Below are 21,653 nucleotides of genomic sequence, written 5' to 3'. Positions count from 1 at the left end.
GCAAAAGGAATTTGGTTAAACAATAAATCCAATTTCAAAATAAGACCTCTGTGTAAATACGATATAAATGGTGGACTCACTCTTATAAAGAGTATTTTATCCCCAAGTCGGTACCGTCCTTCAGATAAGTACTCAATAGAGAATCGATGGGAACAACTACAGGGGGGGTCTTCAGCAATATGTTTAACCTAAGATTAAAAACAAACAAAATTTAGTGCTTATGACAAAAAATATTTAACATTAAATAAGCAAGGTTTATTTGATAGATGGGAAATCAAAAGATAAAAATTTAAAGACAATTGAACCATTTATTATTACCTCTCCTTTACTTGTTGACAAATACTGAGATTAGGATTTTTTAAAAAATAATCTCTACACCCAACATGGGGCTTGAACTCATGACCCTAAGGATCAAGAGTCACATACTCCACAGACTGAGCCAGCCAGGCTCCTCCACAGATACTGAGGTTAGACATTAACTAATCTAATAAAAGCTGACAGTGACAGCCTTTTTCCTCTCAGCTTTCTAAGTAGGCTCCACACCCAAAGTAGGGCTCAAACTCAGGACCCTGAGATCAAGAGTTGCATGCTCTACTGACTGAGCCAGCCAGGAACCCTAGGGATGAAGTCTGAGGCTCCCTTTCTCCCTCCCTACCCCACCTCTCTGTCTCTCTCCCTCTCTCTGCCTAAGTCTAATCAGGGTCCTAGGGGATTCACTGAGCACTGGAAGTCTGTGAATGTGAACAACAGGGAGGTCAATTCAAAGCACATTCATTAAGTCCTAGGAAACACGTGAGTTTATTATTGAACTTGAATTGTTTTATGCCCTGGATTAATATGTCTCTGTCAGGTCAAAGACAGGCCAGTCAGATAAAAGTTAAGTAGGAATGCTCACTTGTCCCCCAAATGCTAAACATTTGGAGGGGGGTATCTAGATTGTTCCAAAGTTACTGTTAAAATAACCAGAGGCAAATTTATATCTATTCACCCAAGACTGGATGAAATTCTAAAGAATTCAATTCAAGAGGCATTTTTCTAAAAGTGCTCACTTTGTTTCAATAGTCTGCTAAGCAGATGAGAATTGGGGACAAGTCCCTACTTCTATCCCTCAAGGAGCTTACAGAATTTTTAACTGCAGTAAACATCTAAAAAATTATAAAAATGAATATAAAAAGAAGTTTAGGAGGTCTATACTTAAAATATGGAAATTATTATAAACTGATTAAAAAATAAAAACATCTGGGGTGCCTGGGTGGCTCAGTGGGTTAAGCTTCTTGCCTTCAGCTCAGGTCATGATCCCAGGGTCCTGGGATCGAGCCTCGGTTCGGGCTCTCTGCTCAGCGGGGAGCCTGCTGACTCCTCTCTCTGCCTGCCTCTTTGCCTACTTGTGATCTCTGTCTGTCAAATAAATAAATAAATAAAAATCTTTGAAAAAAATAAAAATAAAAACATCTGTTGAGATATTTGAAAAAAAGGTTGCTATCAGTCACCATGGAAAATATTTTGTTTTCCTAAAAATTACATTTTTGGAAAAAGCAAGGCCATGAATATTTTTCTCAATTATCACACAGACTATATCTACACAAACTCACTAATTGAATTTGCATATGATATTAAACCAAAGTCTCTTCAGATATGCCTAATTTAGCTAAGCACTAATAGAAATCCATGACTGTCTTCATTATCTACCCAAAATGAACAGCCACAGGTGGATTCACCAGGACATGATCAGAAGGTCCCAGAATTTATCTCCCCACATCATTCATTTAATGAAATAATATGATCATAAATAGAACTATTATAAGCCATTCAATTATGTTTCTCTTGTTCATAGCCTAGTATATATGCATGTGTACACATACATTCATGCTCTCACACAGCACAGACATAAATAAAATGCCTAAATGTAAACTGAACGTGGGTATAGAGTTTGCAATTATTAGAACTATTTACACATGTTAACCAAAGTAATCTGAAAGGAGGTATTTTTTTCAGTCACTACTTTCTATCAATAAAAGTTTCATAAGCATCAGAAATATAGCTGAATACAGCACTCTAAATAATGAATCAGATGATAATTATTCCTTACATTAAACACAATTGCAAAATCTCTGTAGATTATGGATGTAGAGGTGGACACTGAATGTATTCAAATACCATACGCATATTAAAGAAATGTGTTCCTTTTTAGTGTTCACAAGAATGTAGACATGAAAAGTCACTTGCTTTATTTGTTTAAAATATCCAAATACCACTTACATTCAGCAGTAAAAATTAGCATTAACCCACAATCTAAAGAAAGGAGTAGGCCTAAAAGAAATAAGAGCTATGGATAAAAAATGTTCTCTTCTGGTTTTATCTACCGTATAATTAACATTAAGACACTAAAGGAAACAGATAAATTAAAATAATCTATAAGGGCACTAATCTATTATCGATTATTTTCCTTCTTTTTCTTACAGTTTGTCTATATATACATACTTTTCACAAAATATTTTTCTTGTTGCTACATAGTCTTCATAATGATCACATATAATGATTATTCTGTTAAGATAATGAATCCGGGGCGCCTGGGTGGCTCAGTGGGTTAAAGCCTCTGCCTTCAGCTTGGGTCATGATCCCAGGGTCCTGGGATCAGCCCTGCATCAGGCTCTCTGCTCTGCAGGGAGCCTGCTTCCCTTCCTCTCTCTCTGCCTGCCTCTCTGCCTACTTGTGATCTCTGTCTGTCAAATAAATAAATAAAATCTTAAAAAAAAAAAAAAGATAATGAATCCTAATTCACCTAGCCATTGCTCTGAGAGTATTCCCACTGCTTCTAATTTTCACCATTATATATAGCACAATAAAAACTTTCATTTATTCTACTTTTTAATTCCCCTTCAATTACAAAAAAATTAAGGAGGAACATTTTTGTGGTACTTGATAACCATTTGTCAGCTGTATTTCAAAGTTTACATCATTTTCCACCACCAGTAGCAATCCCTAAGTATAGTTTTACAAAATTTACCAGCACCAGGTTTTATAATTTTAAGAAATTTTACTAATAAAGCAAGTTGTGTATCTTAATTCCTTGATTCTCAGCAAGACTCAACACTATATTTTCCTCTTGTGTGAACAACAGTCCTTGCCCATTTACCTTCTGGAAATGCTTTTCTTATCAAACTGTACAGTAGTCTTTCCAATTCAGTAAAAAAAATATTTTGCCAATGTTTTCTTTTCTATTTAATTATTATTATTTTAGTTTATATAAGATTTAAAGTAAGTTTTATTTTTTAACCTATTGCATTATCACTGTGTCACATACGGACATTGACAGTCATCATATAAATCAGTAATATAATATAAGTAAGTATATTTTGGCCTGGTAAAGAATATTCAGGCTGACATTTTCTTAAACTGTCTTGCAAGGATATCCAAATCTTTTACTATAGACTTTTATTACGTTAAACAAAACAATCAAAGCAACACTTTCCAAATGTTTATCAGTAATGACTTACTCATTATTTCTTAAATAATTTTGTACATTAAGCACTTTCATAAAATACAACAGTCTGAAAAAGACCATAATTCTAAACAACAGTGGAAGCAAAAAAAAAAAAGTTTGCTACTCAGTTCACCTCCATCACTTACTAGACCAGAGTCACTACAGAAGATACAGCCAAGGACAACTGCAGCTCTAGTGACCTCTGCATAACAATGACCAGGTAAACCTCAAAGACTTCCCAGCTGAGACCCGTCATCTAAAAGTCTGCATACATTGTCAGGGGAATATTTCCAAAACCCCATCAATTTGCTCTCAGAACTTTTCCTCCTCCTATATTCTCCAAGTATCAGTGTACTATTTACTTAGAAACCTCAAAAATCATCCTAGATTTTCTCCCTCCCTATCAGAATTAGGATTCTCCAATTCTACCTCTTAAATATGTCCTGTTACTGTTCCTTTTACTTCACCTTCACTACTGCTGCTCAAGTTCAGGCTCTCATCATTGTATGCCTGGATTATTACAACAAAACCAATATAACCTCTACATGACCATGAGAGTAATCTTTATAATGTGTAAATCAGATTATACCACTACCATGATTAAAAAAACAATCAATGAATTCTTGTGGCCTCCAGTTCCCATCATGATGGATTCCAGCCTATTTGCCTCCCCATTCCTCAACTACATACACATCCATTCCTCATCATACACGAACAACACATCACCTTTAACATACAGTGCCCTAAACTCACCAGGGAGTGGTAGTTAATACTGGTGTATGTTCTGAATAAGAAACATTCTCTTTTAAACACAGCATCACCTGCAGCAAACTAGGAGACTGTGACACATCACAACTGAGAAATACAGCAATTACTTACAGCCTCATGTAGCTCTTCATGCGAACAGCACGATTTCGGAATGCTAATGGAATCTTCGGGCCCAGAAGTATTAAGTAAGGTCTCTTCTAGTTCGATTTCTTTCTCAAGTTTTACTAATACTGGTGGCTCAACCCCATATCTGAAAACCAGTTAGGAGATATCATTCAAGGAAAGTCCGACTCATTCACTTCCCTGCATATCACAATAGGTTATGTCTTATTTTTATTTATTTTTTTTTCAAAGATTTTATTTATTTATTTGACAGAGAGAGATCACAAGTAGACAGAGAGGCAGGCAGAGAGAGAGGAGGAAGCAGGCTCCCTGCTGAGCAGAGAGCCCGATGCGGGACTCGATCCCAGGACCCTGAGATCATGACCTGAGCCGAAGGCAGCAGCTTAACCCACTGAGCCACCCAGGCGCCCTTATGTCTTATTTTTAAAGTGAAGTCTATTTGATTCTCTTCTACCGATTGTTTCACTGGAACATTTGGAAATGCTTTTTAATATCCCACAGACCATCAAAAATTCAACATATAATCTTCACATTATAGCATATATTGGGATTACTGGATGCTCCAGTATTCAACTAGGGATCCTAAAAGTCAGCCACCTTTAAAGTTAGCTTGAAAGTAAAGATGGGGCTGAGTCAGGTATGGAGGACACTAAGCCTGAGCCTTCTTATCAGATCCTCTTTGTGTCCAGAAGATTTGCCTTGCCTTTAACTGCTAAGAGAGTTTTACATGCGCTTACCTTATTCTTAGTTTAAAAAATTTAAGCAACAACTTTTAGAGTTTAATACTAAATGACAACAAGTTATATGGGTGAGCAGATGTTGACACATGACACAGCTCATGCAAACAGAACAAAGTTAGAAAGAAAGAAAGAAAGAAAGAAGAAAGAAAGAAAAGGAAATTAAGTTGTTTTATTTCAATCAAGAATTATTTTCTTTTATTTATAAAAAATAGTGCTCTATCTAAAATAAAGTAGCTTTTAGAAAATTAATGACATTGAAATTCTGAAATAATATGGAATACATACCTCGACACAATTCGACCAATTTCAAGAAGACAAAGATACACCTGTCTTGGATCTTTGTGCAAAACTGTGAAAAAATAAGACCACATATTTTAAAGGGCAAATTAAATAGGGAAATAAATTTCTGGCATAGGAGAAGTAAAAAAAAAGAATAACAAAGACAGTAGGTTTACTTGTTTGGAGACTTAGAAAAGACATTTTCTCTACATATTATCATCATCATCCATAAATTTTTTAAAAAACTGGCTAATAAGAAGGGGATGAAAATTTAGCATGTACTCTAACTGGTAGCATTTTAAGTCTAAAACACTAAGGGCTTAATAACATTAAATTATTTATATTTCAGATCTCTCAACAGGAGATATTATTTGAAGATATATACCACCTCAATTTTATTCTAAACTATCTTTAGCTTAAGACTATGTGTTAATGGCTTTCTCAAACTTTTTCAAAATCAGAAAAGAAGGAGTACTTCCTAACTCATTCTCTGAGGTCAGTATTATCCTGATACCAAAGCCAAACAAATACATCACAAGAAAACTAAAGACTAATATCTTTTATGAATATAGATGTAAAAATCTTCAATTTATTACTGGCAAACTGAATCCAGTAGCAAGTGAGAGTTATCCCAGGAATGCAAGGTCGGTTCAACATATGAAAATCAATCAATATAATCCACTATATTATCAGAATAAAGGAAAAGAAATGTGCAATTATCTCAGTAGACACAGAAAAAGCATTTGAATCAAATTAAATACTCCTTTCACAATTAAAAAAAAAAAGAAGCCTCAACGAATTAGGAATGGAAGGAAACTTTATAGGAATGGAAGGAAATCTGAAAATGGACATCTATGAAAAACCCATAGTTAACATCATTCTTAAAGGTGAAAGACTGAGACTCTTCCTCCTAAGACTAGGGAGAAGACAAGGATGTCCACTCTCACCTCTTCTATTCAAAATTGTATGGGAGGTTCTAGGCAGGGCATTTAGGCAAGAAAAACAAATAAAAGGCATCCAGATTGGAAAGGAGGAAGGAGGAAGGAAAACTAACTCCATTCAGGTAACACTGTCCTTTGTACAAAAATCCCCTATGGAATCTACAAAAGAAAAGTATTAGAGCAAAGTTAGTTTGAACAAGGTTGAAGGATACGAGATCAATATACAAAAATCATTCCACCTTATACACCAGCAATAAACAATCTGAAAATGTAATTTAAAAAACAATTCAATTTACAATGCTTCAAGAAGAATAAAGTACTTAAGAACAAACTTCACCAATGAATTTTATGACTTGTTTATGGAAAATTACAAAATATCGTTGAAAGAAATTAAGTAAGATACAAATAAATGGAAAGACATCCTGTGTTCATGGATTGGGAGACATAATATGGTTAAGATGACAAAACTCTTCAAACTGACCTACAGATCCAGTGCAATCCCTATCAAAATTCCAAGTCTTTTTTACAGAAATGGTTAAGGTGATAAAATTCATACAGAATTATAAAAGACAGAACAGCCAAAATAAGAACAAAGTTGGAAGACTCACACTTCCCAATAACAAAACATACAACAAAGCTACAGTAAGCAAGACAGTGTGTTATTGGCATAAGGACAGACGTGTAGACCAGTGACTGGACTGAGAGTCCAGAAATAAACCTAGACATTTGTGTTCAGGTGATTTTTAAAAAGAGTGGCAAGACAACTCAGTAAGGAAACAGCAGTCTTTTCAACAGATGGTGCTAGAACTGAATATCTGTATGCGAAAGAATGAATTTAGATCCTTAATTTACAACATATACAAAAAATAACCCAAAATGGATTAAAGACCTAAGCATAAAAGCTAACACTATAAAACACTTAGGAGGAAAAAGAGGTGAAAATCTGTGTGACCTTGGATTAGGCCATAGTATTTTACATATGACACCAAAAGCACAAGCAGTCAAAGAAAAGATAAATTGAACTTCAGGGGCACCTGGGTGGCTCAGTGGGTTGAAGCCTCTGCCTTCAATTCAGGTCATGACCTCAGGGTCCTGGGATGGAGCCCCCCGCATGGGGCTCTCTGCTCAGTGAAAAGCCTGTGTCTCCCTCTCTCTCTGTCTGCCTCTCTGCCTACTTGGGATCTCTCTCTCTATCAAATAAATAAATAAAATCTTTAAAAAATAAAATAAAATAAATTGAACTTCATCAAAATTAAAAACTTTCATGCATCAAAGGACACTATCAAGAAAGTGAAAAGGTAACCCAAACACTGGATGAAAATACTTGCAAGGGCACCCGGGTGGCTCAGTCGGTTAAGCATCTGCCTTCAGCTCAGGTCAAGATCCCTGGCTCAGCGGGGAGCCTGCTCCTCCCTCTACCCTTCCCTCCTGCTCATGCTTTCTCTCTCTGTCTCAAATAAATAAATAAAAATCTTTAAAATAAAAAAAAAAGAAAATATTTGCAAATCATATATCTGATAAGGGCCTAGTATTCAGAATAAATAAAAACTTACAAGTCAACCAAAAAAAGACAAATAAGCCCCTAAAAATGAGCAAAAGATTTGAAGACAAATTTCTCCAAAGAAGACACACCAAGTGGCCAATAAGCCATGAAAATGCTCAACATCATTAGTCATTAAGGAAATGCAAATCAAAATCACAAATGAGCCACCACTTCACATATCCATCATATTCATCAGAAAAAAAAAAAAAAAAACAAGTGTTGGCAGAGATGTGAAGTTGTGCACTGCCAGTGGGAATATGAAATTGTGTAGCCACTGTGAAAAGAGTGGTAGTTCCTCAAAAAGATAAACATAGAATTACCATATGATTCAACAATTCCACTTCTAGGTATATCCCTGAGAGAATTAAAAACATGTTCACTCAAAAACCTGTAAACAAATGTAGTAGACAGCAGCATTATTCATATTGACCAAAAGAAAATACAATCAAAATGTCCATCAGGTGATAATGTTTTTAAAAAATGTAGTATATCGGGCTGCCTGGGTGGCTCAGTGGGTTAGGCCTCTGCCTCCGGCTCCGGTCATGATCTCAGGATCCTGGGATTGAGTCCCGCATCGGGCTCTCTGCGGGGCAGGGAGCCTGCTTCCTTCCCCCCACACCCCTCTCTACTTGTGATCTCTGTCAAATAAATAAAATCTTTTTAAAAAAAAATGTAGTATATCCATGGGGCGCCTGGGTGGCTCAGTGGGTTAAAGCCTCTGCCTTCGGCTCAGGTCATGATCTCAGGGTCCTGGGATTGAGCCCCGCATCGGGCTCTCCGCTCAGAAGGGAGCCTGCTTCCCTTCCTCTCTCTCTGCCTGCCTTTCTGCCTACTTGTGATGTCTGTCAAATAGATAAATAAAATCTTAAAAAAAAAATGTAGTATATCCATACATGGAATCATTCAGTCCTATAAAGGAATCAAGTACTGTTGAATGCAATGACGTAAATGAAACATGCTAAATGAAAAAAGCCAGACACAAAAAGCCACATATAGTATGATTCTATTTATTTAAAGTGTCCACAATATGCAAATCCATAGATGCTATCTATAGATGTGGCTCATCTACCTTTCTGTTCCTGTTCTTGAGTTAAATGCTCTAGGAAACTTCTGAAACTTAACAGATAATGGTATGTATGATGAATAACATAACATGCACACTGACTCACCCAATGAAAATGGCAGTTCTCCTTTGATTTATGATTATTATCTTTTATATACCCAAAGCACAAAGTATACCCTTCCAACGCAATAAGAAGGCCTATATTTGAATCTTAAATTCATACCAAAAGGAATCTGTCCTGAAATTTTTATTAAACTTGTTTTTTTAAAAGTAGCTTTTAAGCACACTTTAACCATAGCATACTTGGGGTATTTTTTATTTGCTTTGATTTCCTAGCAAAATGTAAAAAATTAGAGCCTTATCTCTGAAAACCTTTAGTAAGTAAAAATATTAGCTCATCAGTTCAATGGCTAGAAAGGAGTTACTGTTATCGGCAGTGCTTTATTTAGTCCTATGCTGACCTTCAGGACAATCAGAAGATGGCTTCTACTAACAATAAGAAATATTCAATTTTATACCCTTTCAGAAACAGTAAGATGGAAACTAGAGAATTCAAAGCATTTCCTCTTTCCTTTGATCTCTACAACCTATACATGCCATTAAATCAACCTCATTGTCAATAAAAATCAGCACACCTGGATTAAAGCAGGGTACAAAATGGGAAGTAAAACAGCAACCCATTACATTTTTTTTTATTGTATACTGGATAGGAATATCCAGAGGCATATCAAATGGGTAGCAGTGGGAGCAGCCGAACCCACGTGCAGGCAACAACAGTGTGCACAGTCAGAAAATTTTATTTTATTTTGTTCTGTTTTTAGTTTATTTTGTCCATTTATGTTTGGTATGGAACTATGAACACATGGTTACCTAATAACCTGAATCTTTGCTTAAGGCAGTGAACTAGTTATTCCTTTTTTTTTTTTTTTAGCTCAGAGAATTTTCAAACTATAATAATACCCCCTAAAAATTTGTTTTTTATTATCGCCATGAACCAGCAATTCTAAACAATGTCAGTGATAACATAATTCTCTACCAGGGTATGCTACTACTCCCATGATTTCCGCCCACACTTGGTATGCTATTGCTCTTATCAAAATGTTACAGATTCTATGCATATATGTGTATAAATTCTCTAAGGAAATATATATATAGTAGTCTAAAACTTAGGTAGCTTTCAAGTTAGTCACTGCAAAGACGATTCTATTGACTTAAAGAAAATGAGATAATATGTCAATAATTCTTTGGCAGAGCATGACTTTTAAAATGAATTGTCAAAAACATGAATCTGTTTAGATGATCAACTTGGCAACTGCTGTGTACAAGGTAAATCTAAATACTGTGAGTATACATCATTTGACCTTTTGTTATTTCTATAATTATCCAGTCAAAAAGAAATTAATAGTAATTTAGACTTTGGTAGAGTAATTCTTGATGAAAACATTAATTAGCAAAGCATTAGTTCAGAACCTTTCCTTGGCCAACTCATTTAGGAAGTAAAATATTTCTAGGGCATTCTAAATATATAAGATATTTAACTATAAATGAAAAGCTTAATCTATATTGTTTAGAATCTGATTCTCCGATTGTTTTACACATATTTAAAATATAAGTTTTTCTAGGAAAATGAGATATGGCCTTATTTGGAAAAAAGTCCTTATTTTGGAAAAAAAAAATTAGATGTGAGACATACAAAAATACCCTAATAAACATTAAACACAATGATGACACCAACACTTACCTAAACCTTCAGATTCAAAGAGGTAAGTCTCATCAACCCCAATGTGCCTGCACCAGTAAAGGAAGTTCGCAGTATTATCTCTAGCAAAGAATGAACCTGAGGCAGCATCTTTCTTACAGGGCACTTTTCTCATTGGAAAATTCTGAAAAAGATGAAAGACTAATTTCAAAAACTCATATCAAGGATATTTTCATTAGATATCCATTTTAATATTACTAAATAAATGTTCAGTGTATTGAATCTGACTAAAAAGTACACATTAGGAGGAAATGTATCTTCAAAAATTACTTTAAGTATATTCCAGAAAATGACTCCTAGGAAGTCAAAATTAGCAGTAGGATCAAGCATCTCTAACCTCTTTCTTCTTAAAATGACACAAGAGTCTTAATTAAAACAAAAAATGACAGTCTAATAATTCCAAAGCACATCTCTAAATGTCTCTCCATACACAGTTCAATACAACACAAAATTACTGCCATGTTAAAGGTTAACGGAACACTCATTTTTGCTTACTTCCTTATTTGCAGATTCATAAATATGGTTCTGAGTTTCTTGAGGAGACTGTCAAATAAGGAAGTAGTAGCCCATTCTTAATTCAAGTCTTTGAAAATTAACAGTCTAAGTTATATAGAATCCTAATTTTTTAACTATCTGGACCAAGAATAGTTAGATAATCCTGCTGAGACAAGGGTTTTAGTTCTGTTTTAAATTTTTACTTGAAAAAGCAATTTATGCCTAAGATTTTTTTGCAGTAGGCGCAATGAGCATAAGTCTGTCTCCCACCTCTACTACTCAGTTCCTCTCTCTTCCTAGAGATAACCACTAATACCAGTCCCTTATATCTTCTCACTTACATGTTAGTGGGCATCTCTACACACAAGGGTACACATATCTGTACATACAGAATGCTACACAAACACGCTAGTCTGCAATCTGATCTGTATGTGTATATGTGCATACACACTTAACAAAAGGCTGCAGGCATCTTTTGGGGTGAAAAATAACAGATTAAAATAGTAATTTCTAATGAATAGATAAGCATTCCACTCAGTTTAGGTATCATAATTAATTTTTAACAACTTCTTTATTGATGAGCATTTATGTTGTTCTTAAATTTTTCTGCACAATCACTTTTGTGAATTTGTAGTTATTTTCTTAGAATAAATCCCTGGGAGAATTATGTTACGTATCAAAAGATATACTTTACTTTCAATGTGATATATATCACCCACTGCCCCCCCAGAAAGATGATAGCAATTTATGTTTCTACCAACCCTATGTGAGTATCCAGATGCCACACTCACAGACCCCATATCTCATAGGTGAGCCACGTTCAATAAAAAGAAAGGAAACCTTATCTAGTTCAAATCATGATTTCAGGGTCAACGGAGGAACACTGCCTAAAAAAAATTATTATTCATTCAATCAAATTATAGAATTTACCACCAAGACAAAATATGGGGAATATAAAGATGGTGATGATAATGGTAATAATAATAGTAGTAAAAATAATAACTGTGTCCCAGGAACCATCACAAGCTCTTTTCTCATTTAACTCTCAAAACAAGTGAGAATGTGAGTACTGTTCTCAAGGAGATATAACTACTTACTGGATATTTACTTACACTAGGCACTAACCTAAATACCATTTATACATTACTTCATTTAATTTCACTAAATCCTTGCAAATAAATCTGACAACATAAATATTAACTCTAAGGTCTAATACATAGTTGGGTAGAAGTTTGCAACTTTTCAGATATGATAAGAAATATACAAAAACAAATTAATATGTACCAAAGTATAAAATCACTGATTGTCAGGGCACCTGGGTAGCACTGTTGGTTAAGTGTCTGTCTCTTGGTTTGAGCTCCGGTCATGATCTTGCTCATGGTCATGAGATGGAGTCCCATGTTGGGCTCTGGGCTCAGTGTTGAGTCTACTACAGATACTCTCTCTCTCCCTCTGCCCCTCCCCTGCTTGCTCTCTCAGATGGACAGATAGATAGATGGATGATAGACAGATAGATAAAATCACCTCCTGTCAAACATGTTCTTACCCTGGGTTCTCCAGACTCGGAACTTTTCACCATGCTTTGAAGAACATCAATCAGTTGGCATAATAGTACTCCATTATCAAGTTCTTCCAATAATCTTTCTGCCTTAACTTCAATACCTAAAAACATATTTCAAAGTCAAGGTTCTACTAGAAACAGTAAATTCAAACAATATGGTTAAAATTTAATTAAATGTAATTAGATTATAGCTGAAACACAGGACAAATATTAGATCATACTCCAAGTATTCATTCTTAGAAGTTACAGTTAAAACAGATAATGTGAAATTAAGTGAAAGACAACAGAAACAAAATTATCTGTGATGGAGAAGAAAAAATAAAATGACATTTTATTTCATTTCTTAAAAACCAGAATATTTACTGCACATTACTACTGCTTGCACAAGAAAAAGATTCTCCAAAAATAACATGGCCTTTGTTGTGATTTTTTTTTTTAAGATTTTATTTATTTATTTATTTGACAGAGAGATCACAAGTAGATGGAGAGGCAGGCAGAGAGAGAGAGAGAGAGAGAAGCAGGCTCCTTGCTGAGCAGAGAGCCCGATGCGGGACTCAATCCCAGGACCCTGAGATCATGACCTGAGCCGAAGGCAGCAGCTTAACCCACTGAGCCACCCAGGCGCCCCTTTGTTGTGATTTTAAAATTAAAGATAATAGCATAACAAACGCCTAGGGAATACCAGACTTTTTGCCTCTAAAATCCCTTCTTTAGAACGATTATTATTACATAATAAGCTTTTAAAAAACAATCCAAATCATCAAACTGATACGAGATAATTAGAGTGTATAGTGTTTTTATCTTGGGAAGGCCACAGATGAAATTCTGTATTTCAAAGAGAGCGTGTGGGGTGCCTGGGTGGCTCCGCGAGTTAAGCCTCTGCCTTCGGCTCAGGTCATGATCTCAGGGTTCTGGGATTGAGCCCGGCATTGGGCTCTCGGCTCAGCAGGTAGCTTGCTTCCCCTTCTCTCTCTGCCTGTCTCTCTGCCTACTTCTGATCTCTCTCTCTATGTCATATATATAAATAAAAATCTAAATTTAAAAAAAGTGTTTTTCTGGGAGATAGTTCAGAGCACTCCTAGTCTAACGGATAAAGAAATATGAAGCCAGATATTCTCCAAGCTGACACTTCCTCCTAGGTTTCACATGCCTTTGCCCCTCAATCCCTCAGAAGTAGCAATCATTTTAATTACAATATATATTCCCCTCAGAATCTCATGCTTATATGAGATGGGAGGAGCACATCAGTAATAGAGATCCCAAATCAGACCTATAAATTAAAAAAAAAAAAGGTTTTAACATTAACAGTGAAAATGTTGATTATTCAAAGATTACTATATACCTTTTCTATTAAGCCTCAACCTTTCTTATTATCCAAGCCCTAAGGTTCAGGGTGAACTGAAATATCTCCCCAACAGGAATGTAAGCTTACAAGAACAAGCATATCGAATATTCCATTCACTAGAGTATCCTCAGCCTCTAGAACAATCACTCCTTAACAAAGAGTAAGATTCTCAATAAATATTTAGTAAATAAAAAACTACAATTTTGAGTATCTTTTCAAGCCTTACCTAATAAACCAGAGAGCCAGATTGATAGATCTTCTTGCATGGGCAACAGGGTGGCTTCATGCCTCACAGCTATCCACTCATCATACTGACAAACATCAGCCAAACCTGGCCCATGTCTGGGGGTCAGAGGACTCCGTGGACTTAGAGGCAGGTCTTCTCCAAACCATACCTGAAGAAAACACCAACCAAATGGATGCAACCTTTTTAAAAGTCAGTGCAACCCACACTTATATTTAAATGATGAATTATAGACCATACATCATATGCTCATGTATAAAACTGTGGCAGTTCACAGAAAGGTTATAAACTAGAAGCAAACTATTAATCCAGAAACTCGAGACATTTTCAATAGTCAACACTGTGGTAAATATAAATGAATGCTTAATCAATGAATGGATTCTACTATCTAACTACAGGATAAAAGTCAACAAATAATATTTTTCCTTCACATGTTAGCTAAGTTTAATAAATTACTTGAACCACAGCTTCAGCCTCTCAGCTATAGAATCAGTCAACGGTACCTGCCTTACAAGATACATCTTTGTAGCATCTAGCATTGGGGCTAACAACATTTGTTATACAATGGATAAATGAATGAATAAATGCATAAGTGGCATTTTATAACTTCTGATCATAGTAACAGTGTTATCCTAAAAAAATTCTAAATAATCTGGTATGTCACCTGATTTTTGCAAGGCCCACCATCTAAGAATGGTTTTTACATGTTGTTATCTACGTACCTATGTAATAGCCTCAATTTTGCCTACTTACTCACAAAGCCAAGAATATTTACTACCTGGCCAATCCCTGGTTAAGAATAAAAATTGGCCTAAATATAATACCAAACCAACTCTTGCAAAATTTTGAAATACAATTAGAAGTGCTTTAGTGTCAGATTATTTAGAGAAAAGACTTTAGTTTATCAATTCAGGAAGGGGTATTTGAGCCCAAGTGAAGTGATGAGGGATCCTCACTGGAGGGAAGCTTGAAATGGAGGACCAGAACTTGAGTGAGAGGAGAGTGTATCCACACATGGGGACAGCCTTGTGCACAGTATCAGACCCTGAGTAGGATGAAGAGGGCGTCCCCAGGAAGATGGGGGAACATCCCAGTGCAGGGTGTCAGAGCCCAAGTGAGCTGAGAAAGACATTAACTCAGGGAGTGGGTGGCAGCAACAATAGGAGATTGTTATATTCACAGGGTTTTATCAAATGGAAGCCAAGTTTCTCACAAGCCATAAGAGGTCAACTCTTTCGGAATAAGAGAAAACTAGAATGAATCCTGTGGTGACTGGAATATTTTTTACCAGAAAGCAAATAAGGCTCAAAGAATGATAGGTCAGCAAGAAGGGACTTCTTCTACTGGCTAAATCAAGAGCAACTTGAGCATTACACATTGAATAAAATAGAAAACTATCAGTTCATATAGATATAAATATATGAATAAACTGGGATTTTGATGAGGAATGAGATTTTTATATGGTTTCAAAGTATTTCCCCACAAAATACTTTCACAAAGAGAAGAAAGAGTAATTTTACAGTAGAGAAACCTAACAGTCGGCAACTTAAGCAAGTGACAAAGGTAAACACAATCAATAATGGGACAAATAGAAATCACATTCTACCTGAAAGGATGCAGTGAGAAAACACAGTATCCCTCTCTGATATTCCTGCCAAATATGCATAACCTGAATCTAATCATGAGAATACAACAGGCAAATCCAAACTGAATCCCACAAAATAAATGGTATCTAATATTCAAAAGTGTCAAGGTCATTAAAGAAAGCAAAGAGGGGCGCCTGGGTGGCTCAGTGGGTTAAAGCCTCTGCCTTCGGCTCAGGTCATGATCCCAGGGTCCTGGGATCGAGCCCCGCATCGGGCTCTCTGCTCAGTGCAGAGCCTGCTTCTCTCTCTCTCTCTCTCTGCCTGCCTCTCTGCCTACTTGAGTTCTCTGTCACATAAATAAATAAAATCTTTAAAAAAAAAAAAAAAAAGAAAGCAAAGATACTGTTCTAGACAGATTAAGGGACATGACATTAGGTGGCAATACTGTACCAACGTTAATATCCTGGTTCCAATTATTTCATTGCTGTTGTGTAGGATGATGTCCTTATTTGTGAGAAATACACACTAAAGTATTGAGAGGTAATGGGGCATTAGACTGGCAACTTATTCTCAAATGGTTTAGCAAACATGTATCTCTGTTCTACACTTAACAGCCACTTTGTAGGTTTGTGATTACTTTAAAATAAAGGTTTTTTAATTTTAAAAAAGGAGGTACAAGTATAGTTAATACCAAGTGCATCTATTCCCTTCTTGATTTTTAAATGTAGATCATTTTCCCTCTAAAATATATTAAACTTATTGAAGCTTATTTAAGGCAAGTCTTACTACACGAAATAAAAATCCATAACACCATTGTTAATCCAGACAAACTTTGGAGGAATAAAAAAAAAAGAGTTGTTTCCAAGTTCCTATGATGAGAAGCAAATCAAAAAACATGAATATATACCACAAGAGGGAAGCAGAAGTAGTGAAACTCAATAAAAGTATCAAAAGATTAAAAATAAATAAATAAATAACTCATTTGAGGGCCATTATTTTAGGAACTAAGAGTAGAGATTAGGGAATGAAATCCTAAATATATAAAGATATAAAAAGTTTTAGGAAAAAGACAAGATGTCTTTTTTATTTATTTCTCTGAATTCTCTTAAAATTATTTCAAAGGGAGTATAGCAAAGATTTACTATTTAAAACTTCCTTTCATAAGCATGTCTTATTTCTGTTAGCACATGGTATTCAGTTAAATATTTGTTAAATAATTGAGGGCATTAGCAAATGACTCTGCACCATCAAAATCAAAGACGTATCTTACAGTTGAAGATATTTTATAGCAAATAGAATGTTATTTGTCTTTTAACAATTTGGCTGAGCTGAAAAAAGGCAGAGCAGTTGCAAATGTTTGTCAAGGAAGGATGTGATACAATTAGAAAGGTGGTTTTGGAAAAAATTGTGAAAATGAAGAGGCTAACATTAATAGAAGCCATTCTAATTTCTTGCCACATTAGGGATAAGAGTACTTGGATTCTCCTATTCTTGCCAAAAAAAGACTGTAATAATCTGGGCTAGTCAATATCATATTCATGTTGTTAAAATTTAGATGTTAATAGAAAAAACTGTATGTATAAATGTTGTCCTCAAACATGTGAAAGCTGTCATATTGCAAAGACTGTTAATCCACAGGCAATCTATAGATGAACTTGAGTACGTACAAAAACTTAACTTACAATTTGGCAAACTTTTATGCCTATACACAAATGGGCCTTTTCGCAGTTCATAGCCTTTTGTCAGATTCTCAAAGGGGACTATGTATGACTCAAAAGAGATCAGGAACAATTGTTCATTGATTTTTTTAGACTGTATGTTTATTTACTAATCAGAATGAATGATATTTAAAAAAGGGAGCAAGGAAGATCTTAACGTATTAAATTAACAAGAAATCAGCTGATAAGCTATCTACTGAATGTCTCCTCTCTACGAGGCACTTATGAATAACTACACAACAGTCTAATACAATTAGCAGAGAAAGAGGTGAAAATCCTACAAAGTTTTCACACTTATCAGAGAGAGAAGCAAAAATATCCATGACCAGATGTCAAGCATACTCTTAGAAAAGAATTAATAAAGATGAATCTATAGATCCTAGATGAGAAGGTTTCATGGAACTATAAAACAAAACTATAAAGAAAAATCACCAAGCTAAGAAAATATTAATGGCATTAGAGTAGAATGAGAAAAACATGGTCAATGCAGCAATTATAAAAAGCACCCAATAAAGAATCAAGAAAATATAATTAACATGAAACTGATGTTTCTGAGACTTAGATAAAAAGAGAACAAATCAAAATAATTGAATAAAAAATAGTTTTGAGTAATAAAGGAGTTTTGAGCATACTCAATGGGGATTTGAGAGGACCCAAAGAGCAAGCATAAGACCTTTTGGGAGACTGCCATGGACTCCCAAGTCCCAAAAGGGAAAGAGTATAATAGAACTCTTTATTAATACAGCTGCACAGCACACATAGGAGGGAGTATAAGCAGGATCATATTCAGAATTGTTGTTAACATTTGATAAATAAATCATCTTTAATCTTCACCACTGTCATCTTGATAAGCATTCTTTCAAAAGAAAAAGAAAGAAAGGAAGTAAGAGTTTCATGACATAGGTATAATGTCCAGTTTTATATGTGGAGAGTTTGGTTATACCAATGATACAATCAAACTGCTGAAGTGTCTACTATGCAACATACATTCTAGTAGGCACTTTGCTTATGTTCTCTCATCGATTCCATTGATTTCCTGAACATCGACCTCACCTTGGAGCTGAGGATGCAGAGGTAAAATAAACTTTCAGAATCTTACAGAGTTGGCAGAACCAGAACCAGAAATGATTGATTCTGAAGTTCTCACTTCACAAAGCAAATTTTATTATCAGCTGCTTGCATCTTTATAGGTAGAATTTCAGTGTGATTTTTATCTTTAAATTAAGATTCAAGCATATTCTAATTATATAAAAAAAACTTTTAAAAGAATATAAGAGTAATATAGCAAATACCAATTCTGGAAATCATTCAAATATAAGATTATTCGGGTTTGTCTAATTATCTCCATCTTGCTTCCCCTCACCCAAAACAAATAAACAAGCAAAAAAAAAAACTTTAAATTTTAAGTTTTAATGTCTGGTCATTTATAGGCATTACAGGGCATAGGCATAATTATCTAAAATAATTTATAATTGTCTTCATTGAGAACTCTTTTAATTACAAATACATACTAAACTGTAAGGAGAGGAAAATTATAAAATGTTCCAATTCTCTTCCCAGGGTAGTAGGGTGGACACCAATTCTAAGGAATTTTTGACTTTTTAAAAAATTTTATAACATACAATGTATTATTTGCTTCAGGGGTACAGGTCTGTGAATCATCAGTCTTACACAATTCCCAGTACTCACCATAGCACATAGTCTCTCCAATGTCTGTAACCCAGCCACCCTATACCTACCCCCACACTCCCCAGCAACCCTCAGTTTGTTTCCTGAGATTAAGGAATTTTTGACTCTTACAAGTAATTTGTATAAGTGAAAGCTTAAAATCTTTTCAGAACTAGGGGCACCTGGGTGGCTCAATGGGTTAAAGCCTCTGCCTTCGGCTCGGGTCATGATCCCAGGGTGCTGGGATGGAGCCCCGCATCGGGCTCTCTGCTCCGCGGGGAGCCTGCTTCCTCCCGTCTCTCTCTCTCTGCCTGCCTCTCTGCCTACCTGTGATCTCTGTCTGTTAAATAAGTAAATAAAATCTTTAAAAAAAAAAAAATCTTTTCAGAACTAGAAAGTTAAAATACAGTCATTTCTGTTATTAAAATTTCATGCTTAAAAGAACTAGCACAGTAAAAACATTGTGGGATAATTTTAGTATTCTAATTATTATAATTTTATATAACCTCACATAATTATTATCTCATAATTTAAATACATATTTTCAGAAGAAAAACACTTACTTGAGTTGCAGGTTGCATGGTCATCTATACTGAAATGAAATTGCTTTTCTGAAAAGAGAACAAAACATTAATATGCAAATAATGGTAGCTTTCCTACTCCACAACACCCAAAATTTAAGGAATCTGCTTTAGTCTCCTATTTGACTGAAAACTTAAAACTTTTTCTTCTATTTAGAACAGTGTGACTGTAGAAGAAATCAATAATCACTCCTAGCTTCTCACTTATGAAAGTACTCCTCATTTAAAAGAGGAAAACCTGAAACAGTTTTTGGGCTAATATCAAGGTAATTCTGGAAGCATCTGGCTAGAAAAATAAAACTGACAATAAAACTTAACACATATAAAAGTCTCCCCCAAATTTCCCCTGTAAACATAAACACTGACAGCACAACAACTGATACGGAAGTCAAGTATCTCTCATCTGATTTTTATAAAGAGATCGTATAAATTCATCTGGACTTTGCAGAAATTCACAAGCTTAGCCATTAGCCTCTTCTGCCAGACAACAAGGTAGTAAAGACAAATATCAACTTTAACTATAAAACAATACTCAATGCCTTCCCATAATAACTTTTCATAAGCTGTTTTCTACATAAAATACTAAAGACAAAAAAAAAGAAACCGCAATTTTAACTCCAAAGTACTATTTTCAAAATCTATTGAAAAAAAAATACAATTTTAATTAATTAGGTTAGTACAATTATTTAATGTAATTTTAGAGGGAAAAAAGGTGAAGAGCTTAAAAACACTCAGAATAAAAGAGACTATATAAAAACTAGGATTTTTTTATTGCTTATGGCAGCATAATATACTAGTCTATTTTTTATTATAAACTACCATTAAAACATTATAAAAAAAATTAAAATCATCTATAATGCTGTCAATTTCCAAGAAAAAGTTACTTTCTCCTCTAAGTTCTGCCAAACATACCTCATGCACAGTATCAACTACACATACAACTTTCCTTTCAGGAACATTTCTTCTGGTACCAAAGTTGAACTTGAGCTAAATCTAACTGAAAAGTCTAATATTACATCACGTTTTCTTTGCGGGAAGGCAAAGGACAGCAGAATGTCCTTTTTGATGTCACTTTTCCTTCTCTCTACCATAGCAAAAGGCCAAAGTACAATTGAGCATTACTAATGAGCTTGTTATGCTTCCCACGAGCTAATTCAGTGGGGAATACATTTTCCTTTGGCATAAATAATTCTTTGTCCTCAACAAAGATCCACAGTAAGAAGCTTCCGAGACTATTTTTTAAAAATGCAGCAAAGAAGCTGCTCCCATTAAAATAAGGAGTCCCACATAATCAGACAAGAGCTTTAACAGTTGGAACTGCCAACCCAAAACAAAAGAAGGCCTAAATTATAAGGCGTGTGCAAATCAAGAACAGTGACACATTCACAAAGAAGCTATGGCAAAAATGTTTCGTAGTTGCACTTTTTACGGAAAATCCAACAAAATTGGTTTTACGAAAGAAATGAAGAATTTGTGCACAACCTTCAGTCACTTGAGCTTTAGCAGAAGAGTCTTTTTTATACATATTTTTCAAAGCATTCTACTGGTGTAATACAAAGAACTATTCCTAGGATGACAAAAATATAAGCATCTATATTACCTTTAAAAAGAAATTTTCTAATTGTACTCAAATAGGCAATAATGTAACTTCATATATGAAAAACTATCACATATACAAATACATGCTTTTATTGGAAAACTTCTATAAACTGATGAGATTGTAACAGTGAATCAATTAATAAATGAGTACTCATC

General features: G+C 34.8%; 1 protein-coding gene across 2 annotated transcripts in view; it reads right to left on the bottom strand.

Annotated features, from left to right (window-relative positions):
• The window catches only part of GAS2L3 (growth arrest specific 2 like 3), a 37,090-nt gene that overhangs the window by 3,436 nt on the left and 12,001 nt on the right, over nt 1-21,653 (bottom strand). Inside the window, exons 1-8 of one of the 2 annotated variants that reach the window (XM_032844311.1) lie at nt 20,811-20,985; nt 19,881-19,928; nt 14,328-14,496; nt 12,742-12,857; nt 10,683-10,824; nt 5,401-5,464; nt 4,364-4,502; nt 81-188 (exon numbers count right to left, since the gene is read on the bottom strand). In XM_032844311.1, coding sequence (XP_032700202.1) covers nt 81-188; nt 4,364-4,502; nt 5,401-5,464; nt 10,683-10,824; nt 12,742-12,857; nt 14,328-14,496; nt 19,881-19,904 — 762 coding nt within the window. In that variant the 5' untranslated portion in view covers nt 19,905-19,928; nt 20,811-20,985. Of the gene's footprint in view, nt 1-80; nt 189-4,363; nt 4,503-5,400; nt 5,465-10,682; nt 10,825-12,741; nt 12,858-14,327; nt 14,497-19,880; nt 19,929-20,810; nt 20,986-21,653 lie in introns of those variants that run through there. The other variant, XM_032844310.1, reaches the window with a different exon arrangement.

This window comes from Lontra canadensis, unplaced genomic scaffold (genome assembly GCF_010015895.1).
Source record: "Lontra canadensis isolate GAN:19392208 unplaced genomic scaffold, GSC_riverotter_1.0 scaffold150, whole genome shotgun sequence".
In the NCBI taxonomy this organism is placed as follows: Eukaryota; Metazoa; Chordata; class Mammalia; order Carnivora; family Mustelidae; genus Lontra; species Lontra canadensis.
Note: the sequence above shows the minus strand (reverse complement) of the source record. Positions and strands in the feature narration are given on the sequence as shown.